Below are 21,370 nucleotides of genomic sequence, written 5' to 3'. Positions count from 1 at the left end.
AGATAAGGCGGTAAACAATATGCGTTGGATATGTGGTGCCAGATAATAATAGAACCTTCGGGGTGTATACAGATACTGAGAGGAGGTGTTGAGCGGATGGGCTAATGATTCTGATCCTTATACAAAGTGTGGTCTTGAGGCTTGTGTTGTTGTTTATGTTTTGTTGAGGGAAAGGATGGGTTAAGAGTAAAAAGGAAAGGAAATTGGAGGCGGGGTAAATTTCGTGTTTCCTTGTGAAGGAAATTTGTTCCGCGCTGAAGGCGGTGGGAAAATATCGTCACGTGATAGTAGATTTTGAATCCATGGCACGTGGCATTTTTGGTCACGTGGGTGGCACTTTTGTCACGTGATTGGAAATCGAAAGGCATTTGGAATTTCTGAAGAAGTTACCTGGCAAAACTGACAATTTTGTTAAGCGAAGTTTTCCATTTTATGAATAAAAAGACAAGAGATGGCACATATACGCTCGCGGGTACAACAGAACTAAGTGGATATATAGAGTAGGTTCCTCTTTTTCGATTGGTTAGTTATTTAGTTTAGGTCTTTTTGAACTTTGAAAAGATGTTAAGCAGGAGCTGTAGGGTGTTAGTTGAGTGTCATCACAGATTTGTATCCACGCAATCGGGAAGCAGTAAGAAAACTGTTGGTCGGGATGGTAGTGGAGTGGTCGATCGTCGGCGAGCTGCTCAGTTTGTAGATGCGCTTAAGAAGGGACCTTCGTTTGAGGATTTTGTGAGTGGACGGGCGGCAGAATTTATTATCGATCCGTTGGAGCAGGCACGGCAGAATTCGAAGGATGACACTACTAAGTTGCCGGAGTGGTTGAAGGTGCCAATTCCCAAAGGTCAGAACTTCCATAGGTTGAAGCAAGATGTGCGTGACTTGAAGTTGAGTACGGTGTGTGAAGAAGCGCGGTGTCCTAATATTGGAGAATGCTGGGGCGGAAAAGATGCGTCGAATGCTACGGCTACGATCATGCTGCTTGGGGATACATGCACGAGAGGATGTAGGTTTTGCTCTGTTAAGACTAGCCGGCGTCCTGGTAAGCCAGATCCCATGGAGCCAGAAAACACTGCGGCGGCAATTTCGCGATGGGGACTTGGGTATGTTGTTTTGACTACTGTAGATAGGGATGATCTACCTGATGGTGGTGCATACCATTTGGCAGAAACTGTGCAGAAGGTTAAACAGAAGGCCCCACAAATTCGTGTGGAGACATTGTCTGGAGATTTTAGAGGGGATCTTGCCATGGTTGATGTGATGGCCACTTCTGGATTAGATGTATATGCTCATAATTTGGAAACTGTCGAAGCCTTGACGCCACATGTTAGGGATAACCGTGCTACTTATAGACAATCCCTGGGTGTTTTATCAAGAGCTAAGCAAACCGTCCCAGACCTGGTAACTAAAACCTCATTGATGCTGGGACTTGGTGAAACTGATGAACAAGTACTACAGACCTTGAAGGACCTGCGTGAAATTAATTGTGACATTGTCACGTTCGGTCAGTACATGAGACCTACAAAGAGGCATATGAAGGTTGTGGAGTATGTAAGACCTGAAAAGTTCGAATACTGGAAAAACAAAGCACTAGAGCTGGGTTTCCTGTATTGTGCTTCTGGTCCGTTAGTAAGATCATCCTACAAGGCAGGAGAAGCCTTTATTGAAAATATCCTCAAGAAAAGAGCGGCCAAGGAGACAACCAATTAGGTGTCTTTGTGTCCTTTTTGTCATCAAAACTAAAAGAAAATACTCATATATCAAAATCATCATATATGTATATATATAACGAGGTCTTTTTGCCTCATGTAAATTTAATTTATTATTTATTGGCATCATAGTTAAATCAACCGTCACGTCCTGCTATATGTTGTCTATTTTTGTTTGCTGAGACTACTCCCGGTTATTATATCTTCCTTATTTAACAATCTTAGATTATATATTATGTTGTTATAGAGGTATATGTAAATTCACATTCTGTCCATTATTTACTAAAGCCTTATCTTGGAATATGTAGCCGAAATCAAGGATGAACGGCTGTAAGATATTCACAGGTATATTCAAGGTAGGCGAAAATACAATGCACAAGTTCCTTAAATTCATTTTATTGATATTGTTGTTGTCGTTAATTTTAACTAATAGCTCGAACAATGCATACATTAGAGAGATATTCTCTTTTGGAATTTTTCCTGAGAATAATAGCGTTTTAAATTCCTGGGCTACAAATTTGGTGTCCTTCCCTCCAGGTTTGTCAACAATTTGTTTAAATGCAGAGAATGCATCATCTCCAAATATCATGTGGGGTAACCTCCGCAAATATAGTTTTAGCAAACCAGTAACCGTGTTGACATCAACATATATGCCACCTTGGTTTTCGTTTTCCGGACTAACAACCACATTCTTGTTATAGTTGCATAAATCCACATCATGATCCCTATCAAATTGCTCTTGCAACGATTTAATCAATAAACTAGATCCACTCAACCTAAAGATACCTTCTTCATGGATCCCACGGTTTTTGTATAAAAACTCTAGAGTCCGGAAGACAATACTTGGTATTTCGTACCTACCTTGATATGCATGTGAACTCAACTGAAGAGCTGTCTTCAAATCTGCGCCGAAAACTACCTTATTGTTCGAATATAAGTGCATTGACTGCAAAGATTTATGGATTGTGCTTTCAGTACCTGTGGTAGTTGAGTTTACCTCTTCATCTTGTGAAAATATCGAAACGTTATCATTACCAGAACTGTATGGCGCTGGGTTACTTAGCTTTTTAAATGCAAAGAAAGACTTCATACGCCGTCTTTTTACTTCTTTCTCGTCCTCTGGGATGCAAATGTTGCCTGTACCATCTGGAATTTTTGGTGGCGAGTTAATATCATTATTAACTTCCAAATTAGCAATAGGCCCAAGATAACTTGAATCGCTGGCACTGCCTTGGTCAACCAGACTGGAGGCCTCGGACCTATTGTTGAAACTAACATTCAGATTTCCTCCTCCTGGAGCATCGCACATTATAGTTAGCACGCTAATCCATTGTTCGCGTTCTCTTGATGTCTCAGCACAGAAATAATACTTTGTAGAGCTTGACAAACCGCTTTTCTTATGCTCGTTTATGATAAACCCATTTTTTGTACCATATCTATCATCCGGCAGGTTCGCTTGCAATTCTATGGTACTGTAGGCTAACTTTATTGTATCTGTAACGAAAGATTGCTCGTTCAAATACATGACGTTTCCTTCAACGGTACAATATCTAACCCGCCATGATGCAGCACTTCCTAGTGTCTTTGCTTTGCGTACTAATAAAATACCCTCTTTGGAGTAGTCACCCATTACCGGATTCATTACCGGAGTAGTACTTATGAATTCAGCCAATTTTAAAGCTGGACCGGGAAGCAGATTCGTCATGTATAACAAACTAGAAAAGTAATCGTTCAAATTTTCCCGTCTTGTATCCACTTTTACTGGAATATTGGTGGCAAATAACTGTTTATCAGGTAACGGTGGAAGAGCTAATGAATCCATGTTGCTGCGAATATACATGTCGAATTCAATGACGGAATCAATCGTTTTTGCAAATTTGAACATTTCTTTACTGGATTTTCGATCAATAACGCTAAAAAGTATGTTAGCCGAATTGCCTGGTTCGTGATACAAAGTACTTATGACCTCCATCTTTATGGTACCAAGGTCCTCCGGTTGGACAAAAAGTGGGACATCGGCGGACCGAACTTCCTGGTTGGAATGCGGAGTAGACCCTTCAACAGATGCAGACATTAAATGCGGATCGGCACTTGGTGTTGCGGCTTGGGGCAATTTACCTGTGGACGATAGAGATGCCATATGTCCAGTGTTAGCTGAAGCCGCTGGTGATTCTAACTTTTCTCCAGTAGATGTAGTGAGAACGAACGGAGTCTGTGTGTATACATCAGAAGCAGCTCCTCTGTTTAAAGTTAAAGGGGTTTCAACATTTTCACCATCTTTTATCGATATATTGGGGGTGTTCAGGTGATCCATGCTCTTATTGATACTATCTTCGGAGGAATTGACACTACTTTCAACTGCCTGGTCGTTTTCATTAAAAACGTTGTCTACCATATCTTTAAAATTGCCCAAATCTGCTCTGGTACCTGTAGACAAATCCGAAGGTTTTCTGCTTCTGCTACCAGTTTTGTCAACTGAGATACCTGGGGAATTAGAGCGAGAGGCAGATCTCTTATCAACTCTCTCTCTCTGCAATACTTGCAGCTCGCTTTTTATCAGTTGAGTTACCCTATCAGTCTTTTGTGGTGACAGTTGGTTGCCTTCATTCTCAAAATTAATATTGTCAGGGAGACTCAAAGTTGACGCAGCTTTGCTAGTAGCTGAAGATTTAGCAGGAGAGTTAATTGATATCCTGGAAGTCTTGTATAGCACCGATGTCGCAGGGCTGCCCAACACAGTGGAATATGTAGAACTAGATCGTGAAACGGCCTTCATAGGAGAAAGCAGCTGCTTTTCTTCGATTGGCGATGACCTACTCACGAGAATATCAGCCGATCTAGGAGCGAGAACGCTAGACGAAGCTGAAAGTCTACTAGAATTACTCAACTCTTTAAGTGCTACACCACTTAAGGCACTTGAAAAATGATCAGCAAATAACGGACTCGACGTACCCAAAGTCAAGTTTTTTGTGTTCCTCTTCCTATCAGCTGACCTAGGTGGCAGCGCCAGGTCTCTAATCAATGCAGATGGTTCGCTACGCTCCCGTTGTTCTAACTTCGTAGCTTCAAACCGTCCACTATCTTGAAAATGAGCAATGATACTCTTTAATGATTCAATTTCCAAGTGAGTTTCTTTGAGCTGCAATTTAAGCTTCACATTCTCCTTGAAAAGATCGTCATAACTTGGACGGCTTGACTCCGAAAATCGATTCTTCTCAATGCTCTCAATTGATCGGTCCCGTTCCATGGTATATTTATCGTATTGCGCTAGTAATTGCAGCGTTGAAGAACCTGAATATGATCGGTTATCAGCGTCAGAATCGTTATCCATCGTCAACACTTATTAAAAAAATCAACCAAAAAAATAAATGACACTTGCCAACCTTTCAAAACTTCTTCTGGCAACTATATATTCACCTTAAACCAACTTTCAGAAGAGTTGTGTAGCTATTTTCTTCACTGTAGGTTTCTGTGTTAATCTGTTCAGAAAACTACCTGCTTAGACGTGATGCAACTAACGTCCAGATCGATGAAGAGGGAAGCGTTAAAAAAGGATAATGGAGAATAACTAAGGGCAGCAATCCCAAGGATAAAGGACCTAATATAAACTTAACTTGTGAACTATTCAGACTTTCGATACCAAATCAACTAACTATACCAACTTTATATGATATCACACTATCATGAATTATTCATTAAACGTTTATACTTTTCCTTGACTTGTAAACAGCAGCCTTGCAAGGTGTTCACATATCCTACAAAGTGCCGCATTCCGTATCGCTTGAAACGGGATCACGTGATTTGAGTTGTTACTAGTCTAAAAAGGTTATTATTGCATTGATTACTACGAAATGGACAGGAAGTAGATGAGCTTCCACTGGATAGGATGCGAATGAATTCTGCGGGGTTGATTAGTAGTCGCCAATGAATCATAACGAATCGAATAGCAAATTCAGGATGGATATGTGGGGTGGGTGAGGTGATTAGTTGGAAGTCCACAAAGAACGTAAGTTGTACTACAATACGGACGCTACCTATTTATCTAACATCTTAATCAGTTCTTGTTTCTCGCGACGTTCTGTCTCCACTTTATTTTGAAGTTGAGTAACTTCATCCATCAATGCAGAATTCTCTAATTGGAGTTTGTCCATAGACTCCTGGTATTTCACTTCGTAACTCTTTTTCAACATTTTGACTTTTTGTTCATGTTTGGATGAGTACTGGATATAGAGGTCTTCAGCAAGCATCTGTAATCGGTGATTTGTGTCTTTGTCCTTTTCAAGCAGCTGAGACTCGAGGTCCTTGATGCGAGTCAGGAGTTTTTCATCCTGTTCTGAGGATTTTGGCTCATTTTTCTCAGACTCAGCTCTTGTTAGCTCTTCCTTCTCTTTGTTAGCAATGACTTCTTTAAGATCATGATTTTCTTTGGTTAGCTTCTCCAGCATGCTTTGAAACTTAGCCATGTTCTCGTGCAACTGTTCAAGTTCTGCTAGATGTTCTGCCTCCATGTTGCCATTTTTGAACATTACGCTTTCGTATTCGGCATTCAGACGCCTCAATTCTTCTTCTTTGATATCTAACTTCGAGTGCCAGTCCTTCACGGATTGTTCACGCCCTCCTATGGATTCTTGCAGATATTTTTCTGATTGCTTGAGCTCGGTTATAGTGGAGTTGAGTTCATTTACTTCTGCCTTTTTACTGACGAGTTCATTATTGGCCTCCTCGAGTTCTGAAATGAGGTTTTTAATTTGCTTCTCAAATTCAGTCCGCTGCGTCTTCAGGGAAACCAATTCTTTGCAATCAACCTCATATTTGCTTTCCAATGATTTATTTTCCTCATAAATATCTTTTATTTGGTTGCGTAGAGCTTTGGTTTCGGAGTCGTAGTCTTTAAGCAACTTTTGGTATTCCTTTTCTAGTATTAGATTTTCTTCAGTCAGATCTGTAATCTTAGACTCAAGCTCAGAAGAAGATCTGTTCTGAGCATCTTTTGATTGTTCAATGGTGTGGGTCAGCTCTTCTATCTTTGCTGTTTTTTCAGAGAGCTGTGATTCCAGCTGTTGTGCATTTGATTTTTGATGATCATATGCTCTTTTGCCATCCATTAGGTTCTGCTCCACTTCGGCTACCTTATCTCTAGCTTGTTCTAATTGGTGAGAAAGTTGCTTTATCTGGGCCTGCGAATGTTCAAGCTTGGTCTCTAACGACTTGACTGAATCTTCCTTATCTGATATCTGATGTTCCAGTTCTTCATTCTTCGTCACTTGTGTGTGGTACTTTTCTTGCAAGATCTGAGAATTTTGCATTGCCATGGTGAGTTCGTTTTTGAGTTCGGAACTTCTAGCTTTTAATTTGTCCACTCTCTGTTCAAGTTTGTCCTTCTGGCCACATACATCGGTATATTGAGCTTGTATCTGCTCATATTCTTTGCCAATATCCTTTAACTCTTCAGCCTGCATGCAATTAGATACCTCAAAAGACTCTTTAGTTTTGGTCACTTCCCATAAACTGTCCTGAACATTGCGAATTTCAAGGGTTAGTTGTCTAATAGTAGCATTTTTCTCATCAATTAGCCCTGACAAACTATCCCAATCGCCTCTCTGCACTTCAAATGAACGCTGAGCATCCTCTGACCTATCAATACCTGTAAGACTCTGCTCGTGGGACTCTTTATCTTGCCGGCGCAACTCAGCTTGCAAATTCCGCGGACCATCATCTGGGCTAGGCTTTATTGGTGTCATTTTCTCAAACACGTTCACACCGTTCTCCTTCAATGGCGTCGTATCAACGACATTTTTGATATCATCTTGAATATCTAAAACATCCTGCTGATCAACATGGTCTTGATCATGAGCCCCATTGTTATGTGGTCTCTTAATAGGACTGGTCAACGAAAGCGGGTCCATATTATCCAGCATCTCAATCGGCTGGGGCGAAGAAATTAAAGGAATACTCTCCGGCTGAGTTAACTTAGGAATAGAACTCATTTTTATACGCTTCATTGGTGGCTGCAGCTCATGCTCCCCGCCATCACCTATATCCTCATAGTCCTCATCCGTATGTGTCCGTATAGGTGAATGTGTCAGCTTGATCTTCGCATCATTAATCCGGAAATTATTGTTAGTTGGTAACTCATCTAGCGGCTTCGCAACAGGAGATGATCCTCTGCGGGATGTAGAAATCGCCATTAGCCCTCTCTTTTAACCTTGATATGGAAGCAGAGATTCGTGTGTGTGTGAGAGCCACAACAAATAGTAACGCGTTTTTTTAAAGCTCCTTAAAGCTGATAGATAGATCAACGATTTTGCATTTTATTTTACAAATCACAAGATATCAAAGACAACACAAAGATGGAAACAAGAGCAAAGCGAGATATAGCTATGGGGTTCTGGTGACTACTAGATTTATAAGATAAGAATATAAATGTATTATCAAGGTTTATTTCCATTGTTGAAGTTTTGATATATATGTGATGTTAGGATTTTGATGGTGAAGTTTTGCCAAAAAAATCTTAGAAAAGAATGGCAAACGTTCTAGACTTGGTTAGATCGAACTGACAAAAAGCCTGTCAAGAAAGAGTGCGTGTAAGCTAGTTACGTCTAATCGTAGGGGTAGGAATATTGTAAGCCACGTATGTCTAATATCGAAGCAGCTAAGGTATATGAGGAGGTTGTTGAAGGTGTAATCAACGAGGTTAGGCAGGATTTTGAAAATGCAGGGATAGACGAACAAACTCTACAGGATTTAAGAAGAATATGGCAATCCAAGTTAAGTGAGTCCAGGGTTGCAAGGTTCACATGGGATCCGGAGGCTACTGAGGCGCCACATCGAACTGAGATATCGGCGGCGTTTTCTGGTTCTGGGATGGAATGCCAACACGCGGATGGTTCTGGGCAACCAAGCAGTGCGAATAACGGTAATATGCAGATCCCTGGTATTATGATAAAGGATGATTCGAATGATTTGGGTGGGATTGCACAGGCAGCTAACAATGATTCTCAACCCAATGGTGAAAAAGATGGAAATAAAGATATTAAACAAACGATAGAGCTAACTATGGACGATCCTAGTGGAGACATGGCAGAACAGTTAAAGCAACAAGCGAAGCAAGCTAAGAAGTCGGCTTTACTGGAGACGGACGAGATTAACAGTGACCTAGATGATACAGATGATGAGTACGTGAATTTTGGGGAGGAAGAGAATGGTAATGACGTTAATATTATGCTATGCTTGTATGAAAAAGTGCTTCGGGTGAAAAATAAATGGAAGTGTAACTTGAAAGATGGAATAGCCACAATTAACAATAAGGATTATGCATTTCAGAAGGCTCAGGGTGAAAGTGAGTGGTAGAGAGTAGAAGAGGACCATTAAAGGGTTATATTTTGTGGGGCTCACCGGAACAGTGGTTTTATAGCAATTATATGTTCGCTGAGCCACATTTTTCCTTTTCACTATTCTTCTGGCAGTAGATTATTATCAAATTTATATATGTAACTCTATACACATATTTAGTTCAAAGGGTATATACCTCCTTCGCCTTTGATAAAGAAACTCTCGAGATTTTTCAAGGTGATCCGTGTAGCGGTAACATAGTAACTTCCGAACATGGTACCAATATGTGGTAGCAAGGTCACATCCCATCTTTGAAAGAATCTCTTGTCGATTTGATTGCTATTTTCTCCTTTGTATACATCTAAACCAGCTGACGCTATCTTCCCTGAATCCAATCCTTTGAAAAAGGCATCCTCATCTATACAGGAACCACGACCAACATTAACAATACGAACTCCATCTTTGAATTTCGAAAGGAATTCTTCGTTGACCATATTTTCTGTTCCTGGGCCACCTGGCAAAGCTAATATAATAAGGTCGATTTCAGAACATGTCTCATGGTCCAATGATGCGAGGTATGTTGGACTGTATGGCAAAGTACCATCCTTAACCGGTCCAGACCTCTTATGGTAAAAAATTTCCATTTCAAACCCAAGAGATAACCGTTTTCCAATAGCTTGTCCGATGGAACCAAATCCAAGAATTAGTACTCGCTTACCGAATAATGAATCCATCTGTTTATTGGCGATCACACATTCCTTGGACAGATTTAACCGCTTCTGGTCCTGTTTCCGTTTGGGAAACATGTACGAAGTTGAGCACCCTTTCAATTCCACTTCATTGTCACCAAGAGGACCTTCTGATACAGCAATGGGGGGAACAACTTCACATTCGGTACCGCCGACAAACTCACGCGCTCCACGAATGGAAGGTGCCATAAACCTAAAGCAATGCTCCCAGAAAGATGTCAACCTAAAGCAACTAACACTCAAGTGCACTGCAAGTTCGGCAGCATTAGCTGCGGAATTGGGACCAATATTGCACACAGTAATGTCATATTTTTCACGCAACATTTTGGGGTCCGAAAACTCGTAACCAACCCAAGGAATCAACAACAATTTCATAGATGGCGGTAGATAGTCTAAAATGTCATTTAGGCCGTTAACAACGTTAAAAAACTCCGCTGAAATCCATAATGCTGATATGCCAGACGTTGGTAGATATTCCTGGAGAGCAGCAGTAGTTGTCAACTCATAAAGGACAAAATCAAAATATTCTGAGAGTTGTTCCCATTCATCAATATGAGTTGCAACTTCAGTCACTTTTGAATTAAGTATTAGAACCTTAGGCTTCCCCTGTTTTTGGCATACTCCATGTGACTCTGTGAACATAGTCAAATAAATACTTCACAACCTTCGATATTCAGATCAGAACCAGGCAGACGGTTTTCGAATAAGTGTACGTAATCCAGTCAGATCTTGCATTTTAACTACTAAAAGGAAACATTCTTAGAGACTTATAAATTATAATTCATGGGGAGAATATATATAAATTTTGCATAAATTTTGATAAGGTACAGATGCTGACAAACCCTTTAGGAACCAGTTCTGATGGTTGCTAAAACAGGGATGCGGAAACAAATCGTCGGCTGGTGATATGTAAATATTCTCAAAATGGTTTATTGTTAAATTGAAGCTCCTTTTTAGCTTGCAGCCATAATTTGAAGAACCCCGTGATACCAGACCCCAACGATAACCAACCATAGGTTCCAGAAGGCACCGAAAGGTTCAAAACATCTGTAGAGTTAGCCAAAAAGTCAAAAGATAATCTAACAAGATCTAAATATAGTATGTGGCGGTCTTGGTTGATTTTTTCCAATTCGGATGTCAGGGAAGTATCAGTTGTTGGGTAATTCAGCTGCAAATCTTTGAGCAGTTGTCTTTTTATTTGAGAAAACTGTCTTCCACTATTTAATTTTTGTGACATATCCCATGCTCTTTGGCGTACTTTCCATTGGATTTCTAAATCCAATTTATGGGCATTTAACTTTTGCAATTGCAGCCAACTTTTCTTTAAGCTGAGCATTATATCGTAATGCCAGGAGAGTACTTCATGTCTGGTGACAAACTCATACAACGGTTTGTTCGCCCATAAACCAAGTTTGTGTGTCAACGACAATTCGTCCATAATTCCAAAGTAGAGCCAGAGGAAGTCTGTTAAGGTACTTTCATTCGACCAGATTTTGTTAATTGTCCTTAAAACTGTGTATGGTTCCCTAGAAGGGGCCTTCTTTATTTGTAAATAGGTGTCTTTACATTTTAGGTAAAACGTCCTGAGGAGGAACGGTGTCCCTCCGAACCTCAACACTTGTCTGAAAGTAGCTATGGTATCACATACGACCAAAGAATTCTTTTCAAACTGCTTGGATGTCGAAATTAAAAACAGCTTGACCACAGTTACTGGATGGCGTATCATAACCCAAAAATTCCAAGACGCAATCGACTTTGCATATCGGAGCAAAGTCTCTGGATCAGATTTTATCATATTATGTCTATATCTGCTAATATAGAGCCTCAAGAGGTCTAACGAATACTTCAATATCTTGAACATTTTATCCTTCCCAGCAATACTTTCAAATAACTTGCTCAGTATATCCATATTATGAATAATAGGCAACAACTGCTCAGAACCACCCTCACCATCCGTCACCGCAACAGCTTCAGCTTGTTCACCAACACGACCATTCGAAAGCTCACTGAAAAGCCCTTCACCACCAACACTGCCGTCACCTTGTTCAATAAAAACATCATTCACATCTGTACCACTGTTCCCGCTATCTTCATCTTCGTCATCGCTATCCTTCCTCATTAGAATAGCTGCTGGCATGCTAACACCATTCGTAATTGCCCCTGTGTCTATATCCGTAAACATGTTTGGTCGGTAGAAATCGGTAAAAGCTTCAACCATTTCTCCTACATCCAAATAGCAGGCAAACAAATAAATCTTCCAAAATAGCTTCTGCTTTTAACATCCATTCAGCATTTCCAAAATGCCTTCACTAATCACCTAGGCCCATTTTTATGACTTGCGCGTTGATTCCGCGTCCGGCATAAATTGTGCATTAACTCCTAAAAAATGTGGGGCTGGGTAATGAAACGAACCAAATCTTCCCACGGTATGGTCACACATTGCTAATGACCTTGTGGACTGGCTAATCTGGTGTTAGTTCTATGCTTAGATTCAAATAATGTAAGGATTATATAGCTTCTACAACAAAAAATAGGCTCTAGGCTGCGCAAGCTGCGCCGGTGGTCCAACATGCAAGACTCATCGTGATGAAATATGGAAAACAACGAGTAAATGTAGCACCACAGGATACGGTAAGGATCCCATCTCCCTCGCTCTTGGAAAACATCCAGACTTATGAGATTATGCATTCTCATTTTTTATAAAGTCATTACCATTTTTTTACTTGTTTTAATTTTATAAAAGTTCCTAAGACCACACATCGGCTGCCCTCCATGTGTAGGCAGTAACACGCTACGAGGGCACGGTTTCTTATCTCGAGATTTAAGAAGTACAGACTTTGAACGTACGTATGTTGGTCGAGATCTCTCGTGGTTTCTTTGTAACGAGGATGTGGACGAGGATGTGGAAAAGATAAAACGTCCTATGTAGATGATATGAGACCACACATAATCTGGACGGGAATTAACGAAGCAGTTCGGGGATATAAATAGTTTGAAGTAACACTTTTTTTGGTTTAAGGGTTAGAAGCCAGCAAATGACTATAATATACAAAGGCTAATTTTTCACATATGCAGGTTCAAACCGGTTGTCCACCTTCCCTTGCGTCTGGTCAGGATAGTACCCAGTAGTGTCTTCTTTGCTCGGATAGGCATCGTAGGATGTCGGATAATGGGCCTGGTTCATGAAATCAGGGACGTATTCCGCATCCCCATCGAAATTAGGATCGTTGTCCTCGAATTCTTCCTGCTTGTTTTTCTTCCAGACCTTATAGAGCACAACCCCAAGCCCAAGCATAATCACAGCTAGTGGAATAAGCACCCCAAGGACAATCGATTTAATACTCGCTTCAGAGGGCTTCTGGCATGCTGCTCCTGAGCACTTCGACTCAAGTGTTGTTTCGGTAGCCGTTTGCGACACTGTAGACATTTTACCTCCTCTAGTTCTTTGTTTATTGTGCACCAAATAATATCTATGGTGATCAAAGCAATAAAAACTCGCAGCACTGTACGCTATTATTCTTATCCCTATTATTATACGATCTTCTTTTCCTTGAACCTGCTGTTATTTTTGTTTTTATCTAATGAAACCCAATAGACAACATTTTGGCTGGGGGTCTTGTGCTCGAAGAAATAAATACATAAGATAAAAAATGAATAGCCCGTTCTTCCAAGTAGTCTGAAACCTTTTGCTCGAGCCTATCAAGCAATCAATCGGCGTTTAACCTAATCCAAGAGGAAACTAGCATGTGAGACGGATCAGTAAACCACACTGAATCCGTCGCCTACTTCTGCTATATATAAATCTTGAGCTATTCTCATGCCAACTGTATGAAAACGGAAAGAACGTCCTGGCCGCTTCTTACACAGAAAATCTGGCATTTCGCTTGGAATCTACGACTTGTCCTGGAAACTGCCAGCTATCAACCAGATGGTGTTTATGGCCGGCTGGCTACATAGCCTTTCCCATTCACTGCCTGCTTCGATGCTGTGTCATTGCGTATGCGCAGCTGCTGCTTTTGCAAAAAAGCCTAGACAGGCTGCATTTATTATATATTATGCAAAGCACGATTACGTCGGTTTATGCATACGACGCTGAGCGGGAGACTTGGATTAAGCCAATGCAGCACCCAGTCTTTTTGGACAGCTGCTTGCTCCCAACTAGCTATTTTGGCACTATTGTCGCCCTTAAGACAATACCTCTTGCATGCGGGGAAGAACAAGTTCCCGAATCCTGAACATGTCTGTTATATAAAAAGCCTGACAGTAATACTTATAAGGATGTCTCCGCTCTTGGTAAGAGAGGTTCTGAGAGTTTCTTGTTCGAATAGGCCGGAAGCTGTAAGAAGGTCGTTTATTTCTGTTGGTTCGCACACCTGGCTGGCATATCGGCACTCACTCTACTGTGCTCTACAGCAATGCATGTACTGACTGTCTCGCCAATTTTTCCACTTAGTTGTGATTAAGAAATCAAAACTATGCCTTAAGTGCAAGAGAGACCGCTTAACTTCCCAAAAAGGTTTATTTTTGAACTGGTTTGAACGAAAGAGATAGTAACGCAACACCAACTCGTCATTGAAATGGGGGAAGGGGGTCAATGGTGCAGTTCAAAGGACATTTTTCCATCTTTCCATGGAAGATCTTGTATGAAGATTGTGGTTTTATCTTGTTAAGGCTATCCATCCATCCACCCCCAACACACACAAAAAACGTATAAAAAAGTGTTATATTCTGAAAATAATTCTCAGAGATATATGTATATATACTAAGTTACAAAAAGAAGTGTTTTTATTCGAAGGAATATCGTTGCAAGAGGACGACGGAATATATAATCTATTACAATGACGGGTACTGCTGGGAAACCAAACTACAAGTTTTTTGAGACTAAAAAGGCTACAATCGTTCTCGCGCCATTCAGTGGTGGTCAGGGAAAGTCTGGTGTTGAAGATGGGCCAAAGTATTTGATGAAACAGGGTCTACAGCACGGACTCGAGTCTGTGGGGTGGCAAGTGGACGTGAAAAAGCCTTTGGAAGGGCGTGACTTTGAACAACGGAAAATTAGCTCGCCCGAGGTGGATGGCAAGGTCAAGAATCCGACCATTGTGGGCGAAGCCACGCAGTTGATCTACGGGGCGGTGAAGTCAGCAGCACACGAAGGCCGGCTCCCCGTAACCCTTGGTGGCGATCACTCCATCGCCATTGGGACGGTTTCCGGTGTTCTTGATAAGTATCCAGATGCAGGACTTTTGTGGATTGATGCCCATGCTGACATCAACACTCTCGCGTCGACTGATTCAGGAAACCTACACGGCTGTCCGGTTTCCTTTTTGATGAATATGGAAAGGGACTCATGGCCAGAATCCCTAAAGTGGGTCCCAGGTACCTTAAAGCCCAACAAGATTGCGTACATTGGGCTCAGAGATGTTGATCCCGAGGAGAAGATCATATTGAAGAACCTCGGAATAGCTGCCTTCTCCATGTACCATGTTGATCGCTACGGAATCAACGCCGTCATTGAAATGGCCTTGAAGGCAGTCAGCCCGGATGGCAAGGGTCCCATTATGGTTAGCTACGACGTGGACGCTATCGACCCAATGTACGTGCCTGCTACTGGAACCCCTGTCAGAGGCGGCCTCACCTTGAGAGAAGGCCTATTTATCGTCGAAAGAATTGCCGAAACCGGCAACCTTGTCGCGCTCGACGTTGTAGAATGCAACCCAGGATTGGCCTCGCACGACTTACATGTGATTGACACCGTCCAATCTGGCTGCTCCATTGCAAGGTGCGCTCTTGGCGAAACCTTACTATGACACCGAAAAGGATTACTATATTATCTTCAGAGCTTGGAAAAACTACTACAACATCCCGTATGTAACCACTACATTGTATCCGGCTAATATTAACATACAAATTATATAATACGATACCATACGCTATTTAGTAAAACAATAGCCTCGAGTATTTCCTTCGAGTATTTCGTCCGTCAAACCTTAACGCGGTTTTTATGTCGTGCAGCCTCTCACTGTGCCGTCCTAACAGAAATACCCTTATAATTGTTAATCTATTCGGGGTTGAAGGGGTGTCAGTTATCTATAACACCTATATTACATCAAATCCACACCTCATCACCGTCATCCATCACCACACCACACACCAAAGCTCTTTCTTTCCCCTTCCTTCTCCCTCCCCTTTAAGCAGGGGGAACCATTTCATTATCACGTAAAACCTTAATTCGTCCGGCAGTCTTAAACTTCCTCGAGAATCATACCACACAAAAACCCCTTATCGCATATTCCTGACGATTTTTTTTAATCTTCAATGCCCTCCCGGCCTTTGCACTATTGTCGTTGCTTGGTTCGGTTCGAACTAAGCAGTTTTTACTTCGATTACACCGTAAATCAATATACTCCTCGTTGTAGCGGTCGTTTATGTCATTTCATCGTAATACATCAATCGATTAAGGTTTTTTAACGTCGTAGTGAGGTCAACAAAAACGCAGGTCCTTTTTTTATCTTAGTGGTGGTATTTAATATATAAATAAGCAAATTGATATGCAGGCAACATTTCTGGATATTTGGGGTTCCTTCTACTCTTTCTCTCTTGTTATTCTTTCTTCTAAATGTAATTTTCATATTTGTTAATAAAATTAGTATTACTTTCAGAAATACCTGATAATTATTATAATTAAAATACATTAAAAATTACACAGCCCAAGAAACCTTGACAACTTCTTTTTGAGATGACGCACAGTGTGATTATTTCGAACATCCCCCTAGAGGTATCCAATGTTACGGTCATGAAGTTTATCCAGCTGAATGAGCTAGTTGTGGAGCACATCCAGCCTTTCCCGGATGAATACCACCATATCAATGAGGAGGCTCAGACTAAGACATTGCAGATCTTCACCCATGACGATGAGGGAAAACATCTTATTAGTGATCTTTTCAGTGATATCTCTGTTATGGATAAAATGCTTGACTTGGAGAAGCTGGTGAAGTGTGGGCCGAACAGTGTTCCTCGCGGGGAACGGGCCAGTGAACAAGAGGTGGGCGGAACACAGGGGACTACTGGGAGAGGATCCCTGAGTCGTGGTAGGAGGATTTCGGTCACAATCTTGTGACGTGCTCGTTTCGGATGTTGGATTGGCGATGGTTCTGTTGATTAGGACTCAGTGTTGTATGCGCAAGTAGTATATAGTAGGAGTAGTAAAGCTACATTATTTGGTTTTTTTTGTTATTGAAGAGAAGCAAAGAATGTGTAGCGTTAAATTTAATTAGGCTATATAACCACATATTTGTTCCATTACGGGATATAATAATATATAAGTGTATTTCATCTTGATCCAACGGTGGGAGCGGAGAAAGGGGACCAGCCGCGGTAGCACTTGTTACTTGCATATTGTTATACGTTGGTCGAGTCGGTCGTCTCCTCTTCTAAGTCATCAGCATTTTTCGTTAGACCTTTACGCACTGCTAAGACACTGTCTACAATCACAGCATCGACGCCAGCATCCATTTCGATTCTTGCCGTTTCAGGGTCATTATTTTGCACGCCGTACGTGACACATACTAGGCCACTAGATTTCACAATTTGGGCGAGCCGGGGAGCGATGACAATCGGATCTGCGGCAGAAACAATGCCCAATAGGTTCCATCTGTGTGCCAACCGAATTGCATTCTGTAGAGATGCAGCTCTCATGTCGCATCTTCTCACCTTACCTCCTTCCGTTAAGAACAATATCGGGAATGATGGTTGTTTTAAGGATAGCATTATGCAGATGTTTGGCTGGAACGACGAGAATATCACGTCACGTCCACCGGCGTTTTCGTATACGACTTGTAAAACCGTATCTACCCAGTGATTTAGTTCGATGGCAACGGGGCTAATGTGTTCTTCTTCAGCTTCATCTACCATCGGATATTTACATTCAATATTAAAACCCACGTTTTGAGGGATCTTCTTGAACAACTCCTCTAAGGTCGCAAAGTTAGATGCTATAGCATGGCCTCTAGAATTTGCCTTGAACGCAGTCTTCTTGAAGGTTCTGGTTAATCTCATCCTATCACGATAAATAGTAGTCAAGTCATTATCAGTCTCTTCATCTTCTCCAAGCATCATCAATGACCTTTTGATCGCTTCTGCACTGCTGTCATCCATCGACAATCGCCTGCGACTTGGATTACGGCTATTTCCAGCACCCGGTTTATTAGCAGAGTTTCGTAGTTGACCATTATGTCTGTCAGCATTGCTTAGGTTCAAAAATTGCTCCAAAGTCAATTCATGCATAGGGATATCGACTCCAGATTCAGCAACTAAAAAGTCGTGGTATACAACTGGAATGCTATCCTTCGTCAACTGTACATCAAACTCAACGTACGAAGCGCCAAGAGACGCTGCTGCTATGAAAGATTCAATAGTGTTCTCTCCTAGTTGTAGGGATTTTTTTGTGTTCATGTTCTTGCCAAGCCCACGATGGCCAATGACTCTGGTAGATACCAATGATTTCCAGTAAGTTTCAGCAGGCCCCAGAGACAAGTTTCGATGTAAAAATGGGGTTGCTATTAAGAAATTAAAGCAGACTGTACCTAAAATTTCCAACGAATCGCTTCCAATTATAGGCACTACAATGGTCTCGGCAATTGAACATTTGTTCGTCCCAACAGCTTTAGTTGCAGAGTCTAGGAACGCAACCGCACGGCCTAAAATCTTGGAACCTTGTTTATTTTGTGGGGTTTCTTGACACAACTGCGAACCCTGTTGCAAATATGCCCCAGTCCTGTTAATATGTTCAGAAGGGTGTTTTGCTGCTAGATCCATCTGGTATTCAGTTTGGGTAGAACCATTATTGTTACTGTTTGACAATTGTACGTTCTTATCTGCCTTATTGCATTTGTCAGATAATGCATAGCCATAGGTAGGGACAATATCGAAAAATATAACGTATGAAGAATCATGTTTGTGAGGCACTTTAAAGTTGATGGAATCCAAGTTTTCGTCCAAGGGTAAGTCAAGAATAACAGGTTGCTGATCTAGGTCTTCCTTACATGTGACCATTAGCGATAAGGCAGTGTCAAGTTCTGTGGATGAAACTTTCGAAACAGGAACTCTATTTAAAGACACTACTGGAATTTTAGTTCTTGAATCATTAGTGCCAAGGGTGACCATAATAACACTTTCATTCTTCTGCAAAAAGTTGTGGCCAAAAGATTTGACAGGCTGCGGTAAATTATTATCCTTAACTGTTGGTATTTTCCCAGAACTTAATTGAGATTTCAACAATTTCTTTTGCTTCCCCTTATTAGACTCCGATATCTTATCAATGGAAGATGATGAAGTAACACGCAATTTATAAAACTCGTTACTATTATTGGGCGATAAAGAAATTCCCCTGGCATCTGATCCGAGAGTGGATTCTGAAGTATTCGTGGAAGCTGAAAGCAGTGTGATACTATCACCTGGCTTTGTTGGAGTACTCCAATTAGAAGCAAACTTTGGACGGGTAATTGCCTTATTGTTTGTGATCTTCACCATTTCCGCAATTTCTAGATGACCTCTTAAAGCAGCATGTTCCATTGGAGTCCATCCACTTTCATCAAAAATATCATGTTTTGCACCGTTATCAATTAGCAATTTTACAATCCTAGCATATCCTTCAGTCACTGCAATAAAAATAGGAGTCCAGCCAAATAATTTCTCCCCGATCTCCATATTGGCTCCTCGCTTTATCAAAGCCTTCGCAGCCTCATATAAGTCTAATTTACAAGCAACATATAAAGGTGTCTCACTAGTTTCGGCATCTTGATGGTTAATATCAAAGCCATTAACAGATAGTAAAGAGTCGATTAACGCAGGTGAGTTTAATCTTGTAGCTAGATGTAGTAACCGCGGAGTTTTCACCGATTTACCTGGACTCATAAAAGACACCATGGTAGTGACAGTGAGAGCATGTGTTCCGATAACTGCTAAATGTAACGGTGTAAATCCTTCAGAATCACCCCAAGTTTGGACATCATCAATAGCAATATCAGCATTCCAAGCTCCCCATTCTTTGAGATATTCAATTATAATTCTAGTGACCTCGACTAGACCAAACTGTGCTGAGTAATGTAACGGCGTACGCTTATAGTTATCGCGTTGTAACAAGGATGGTCTTAAGTGGGCTGGCAGCTGTTGAAGAATATGGGATAGGGAGGCAGGAGAGTCATCGGAGTTGACACCATCAGGACCAAACGCTCCTAACAATCTCGCATTAGTATCAGGGGGAATAGCAGCTTCAAAATCCAAGCAATCAGTTAGAAGTGAATTCAAATCGTTACGATGTTCCAAAATACTTTTGTGCTTTTTACCTAATGCAATAACATGGTGATGGAAAAAGTTTCTACTGTTAATATCCGAAGGATCTCCTAACGTAGGTATAATCTCCAAAACTTCATCTACGCACTTAAAAGATTGAGATAGAGCAGACTTGTTTAATATCGTAACCAAAACTCTTGTTGGAATAAGTACCACAGATCTGTAAATGGAAGTTAGTTCGTTTATTAGACCAGCTCCATCATCTTTTTCTATTAGCTGAGAGAGACTATCAATTGGCGACGTAGAATCTTTAAATATACGTTTGTCGTCATTACGAAGTCTAGCCTGGAGGTCTCTTACACGTGGAGATATACGATCCAAAATTTCATTGATTACAGAGAGATCTTTAACAACTTCTGCATCATTAGAAAAGTCCAATGGCATTATCCGAGCTTGAAGGTAGGAATGTTGTTGATTAGAACCTGCCTTCTTATCCAACTTCTTAAGAATCTTTGTAAACGCACGCTTATTCAATTCCCCATACCATTTCAAGTTCCTGAAGTGAGATCTCAATTCGATAAGAATATTTAAAACTTCAGCTAAAGTGTCAGACTCTTCAGTAGGATTAGCTTGGACATAAACTTGATCAACATGAGAATAATCTGTCGCTCTCCCAATACCATTTCCCGCAACATTACATGTATAGGACCCAACGTGGGGTACAGGCTGCTGAATAACACCATAATTCGTTACTGAACTATTGATATGTGTACCCATTAGAGGAAGAGATGTTAGATCAGTAAATTGTGGACTAGATAGCAATTTCCGTAACCTCCTATCGTATTCCATAAACTCCATGTTATAAAAATTATCCACTTTCTCAATGTCCCTATCCAAGGCAAAGAAGAAACTGGCAAGCAACTTTTTCACCTCTGGGTGGTTCAAATACCTTTCTTCAACATTGGATGTATCTCTTCTTTTCACCGACACAGGATTATCTCCATTACGAACATCATTCTTATGTTTCTGCTTATAGAGGTCTCCTTGCAAGGATGTGATTTCTTTAATAACCTTCTTTAAAGCCTTGTAATTCACGTATTTATGAGACCATTCTGGTACTTGATGATTCGGAAACGTCTTACCAAACTTCATCTCTTGACCACAACTATAAGCCCCTCTCAACCAATAATAAAATTTTTTTGGCCTTCTGAACCTTCAGAATCTCCAGTAAATTCTCAACAGCAACAAGAAGACCTTTGTAAAGAGTTATATGTCCGCTATGATCCAGAT

General features: G+C 41.0%; 10 protein-coding genes across 10 annotated transcripts; 4 read left to right on the top strand and 6 right to left on the bottom strand.

Moving 5' to 3' along the window:
* Positions 1–561: 561 nt before the first annotated feature.
* On the top strand, positions 562–1,710 carry LIP5 (lipoate synthase; the record flags this gene model as incomplete). Its single annotated transcript, XM_003647724.1, has 1 exon — positions 562–1,710. One exon carries the CDS (start codon positions 562–564, stop codon positions 1,708–1,710), a length of 1,149 nt encoding a protein of 382 aa, XP_003647772.1.
* A 240-nt stretch (positions 1,711–1,950) lies between these two features.
* BEM3 (GTPase-activating protein BEM3) lies at positions 1,951–5,040 on the bottom strand (the record flags this gene model as incomplete). Its single annotated transcript, XM_003647723.1, has 1 exon — positions 1,951–5,040. The coding sequence occupies one exon, from the start codon at positions 5,038–5,040 to the stop codon at positions 1,951–1,953; it is 3,090 nt and encodes a 1,029-aa protein (XP_003647771.1).
* Positions 5,041–5,743: 703 nt separating this feature from the next.
* SLK19 (Slk19p) lies at positions 5,744–7,897 on the bottom strand (the record flags this gene model as incomplete). The annotated part of the gene is made up of 1 exon (XM_003647722.1): positions 5,744–7,897. One exon carries the CDS (start codon positions 7,895–7,897, stop codon positions 5,744–5,746), a length of 2,154 nt encoding a protein of 717 aa, XP_003647770.1.
* A 445-nt stretch (positions 7,898–8,342) lies between these two features.
* TOA1 (transcription initiation factor IIA large subunit) lies at positions 8,343–9,059 on the top strand (the record flags this gene model as incomplete). The annotated part of the gene is made up of 1 exon (XM_003647721.1): positions 8,343–9,059. The coding sequence occupies one exon, from the start codon at positions 8,343–8,345 to the stop codon at positions 9,057–9,059; it is 717 nt and encodes a 238-aa protein (XP_003647769.1).
* Positions 9,060–9,217: 158 nt separating this feature from the next.
* On the bottom strand, positions 9,218–10,432 carry Ecym_7099 (glyoxylate reductase; the record flags this gene model as incomplete). The annotated part of the gene is made up of 1 exon (XM_003647720.1): positions 9,218–10,432. The coding sequence occupies one exon, from the start codon at positions 10,430–10,432 to the stop codon at positions 9,218–9,220; it is 1,215 nt and encodes a 404-aa protein (XP_003647768.1).
* Positions 10,433–10,709: 277 nt separating this feature from the next.
* Positions 10,710–12,008, bottom strand: PEX25 (Pex25p; the record flags this gene model as incomplete). The annotated part of the gene is made up of 1 exon (XM_003647719.1): positions 10,710–12,008. One exon carries the CDS (start codon positions 12,006–12,008, stop codon positions 10,710–10,712), a length of 1,299 nt encoding a protein of 432 aa, XP_003647767.1.
* An 837-nt stretch (positions 12,009–12,845) lies between these two features.
* Positions 12,846–13,217, bottom strand: Ecym_7097 (uncharacterized protein; the record flags this gene model as incomplete). Its single annotated transcript, XM_003647718.1, has 1 exon — positions 12,846–13,217. The coding sequence occupies one exon, from the start codon at positions 13,215–13,217 to the stop codon at positions 12,846–12,848; it is 372 nt and encodes a 123-aa protein (XP_003647766.1).
* A 1,411-nt stretch (positions 13,218–14,628) lies between these two features.
* CAR1 (arginase) lies at positions 14,629–15,597 on the top strand (the record flags this gene model as incomplete). The annotated part of the gene is made up of 1 exon (XM_003647717.1): positions 14,629–15,597. One exon carries the CDS (start codon positions 14,629–14,631, stop codon positions 15,595–15,597), a length of 969 nt encoding a protein of 322 aa, XP_003647765.1.
* A 929-nt stretch (positions 15,598–16,526) lies between these two features.
* On the top strand, positions 16,527–16,907 carry Ecym_7095 (uncharacterized protein; the record flags this gene model as incomplete). Its single annotated transcript, XM_003647716.1, has 1 exon — positions 16,527–16,907. One exon carries the CDS (start codon positions 16,527–16,529, stop codon positions 16,905–16,907), a length of 381 nt encoding a protein of 126 aa, XP_003647764.1.
* A 281-nt stretch (positions 16,908–17,188) lies between these two features.
* On the bottom strand, positions 17,189–21,232 carry GDE1 (glycerophosphocholine phosphodiesterase; the record flags this gene model as incomplete). The annotated part of the gene is made up of 1 exon (XM_003647715.1): positions 17,189–21,232. One exon carries the CDS (start codon positions 21,230–21,232, stop codon positions 17,189–17,191), a length of 4,044 nt encoding a protein of 1,347 aa, XP_003647763.1.
* Positions 21,233–21,370: the final 138 nt, after the last annotated feature.

The sequence above is a fragment of the Eremothecium cymbalariae genome, chromosome 7 (genome assembly GCF_000235365.1).
Source record: "Eremothecium cymbalariae DBVPG#7215 chromosome 7, complete sequence".
In the NCBI taxonomy this organism is placed as follows: domain Eukaryota; kingdom Fungi; phylum Ascomycota; class Saccharomycetes; order Saccharomycetales; family Saccharomycetaceae; genus Eremothecium; species Eremothecium cymbalariae.
The sequence above is the reverse complement of the archived record's forward strand: the minus strand, read 5'-3'. Positions and strand labels throughout refer to the sequence as shown.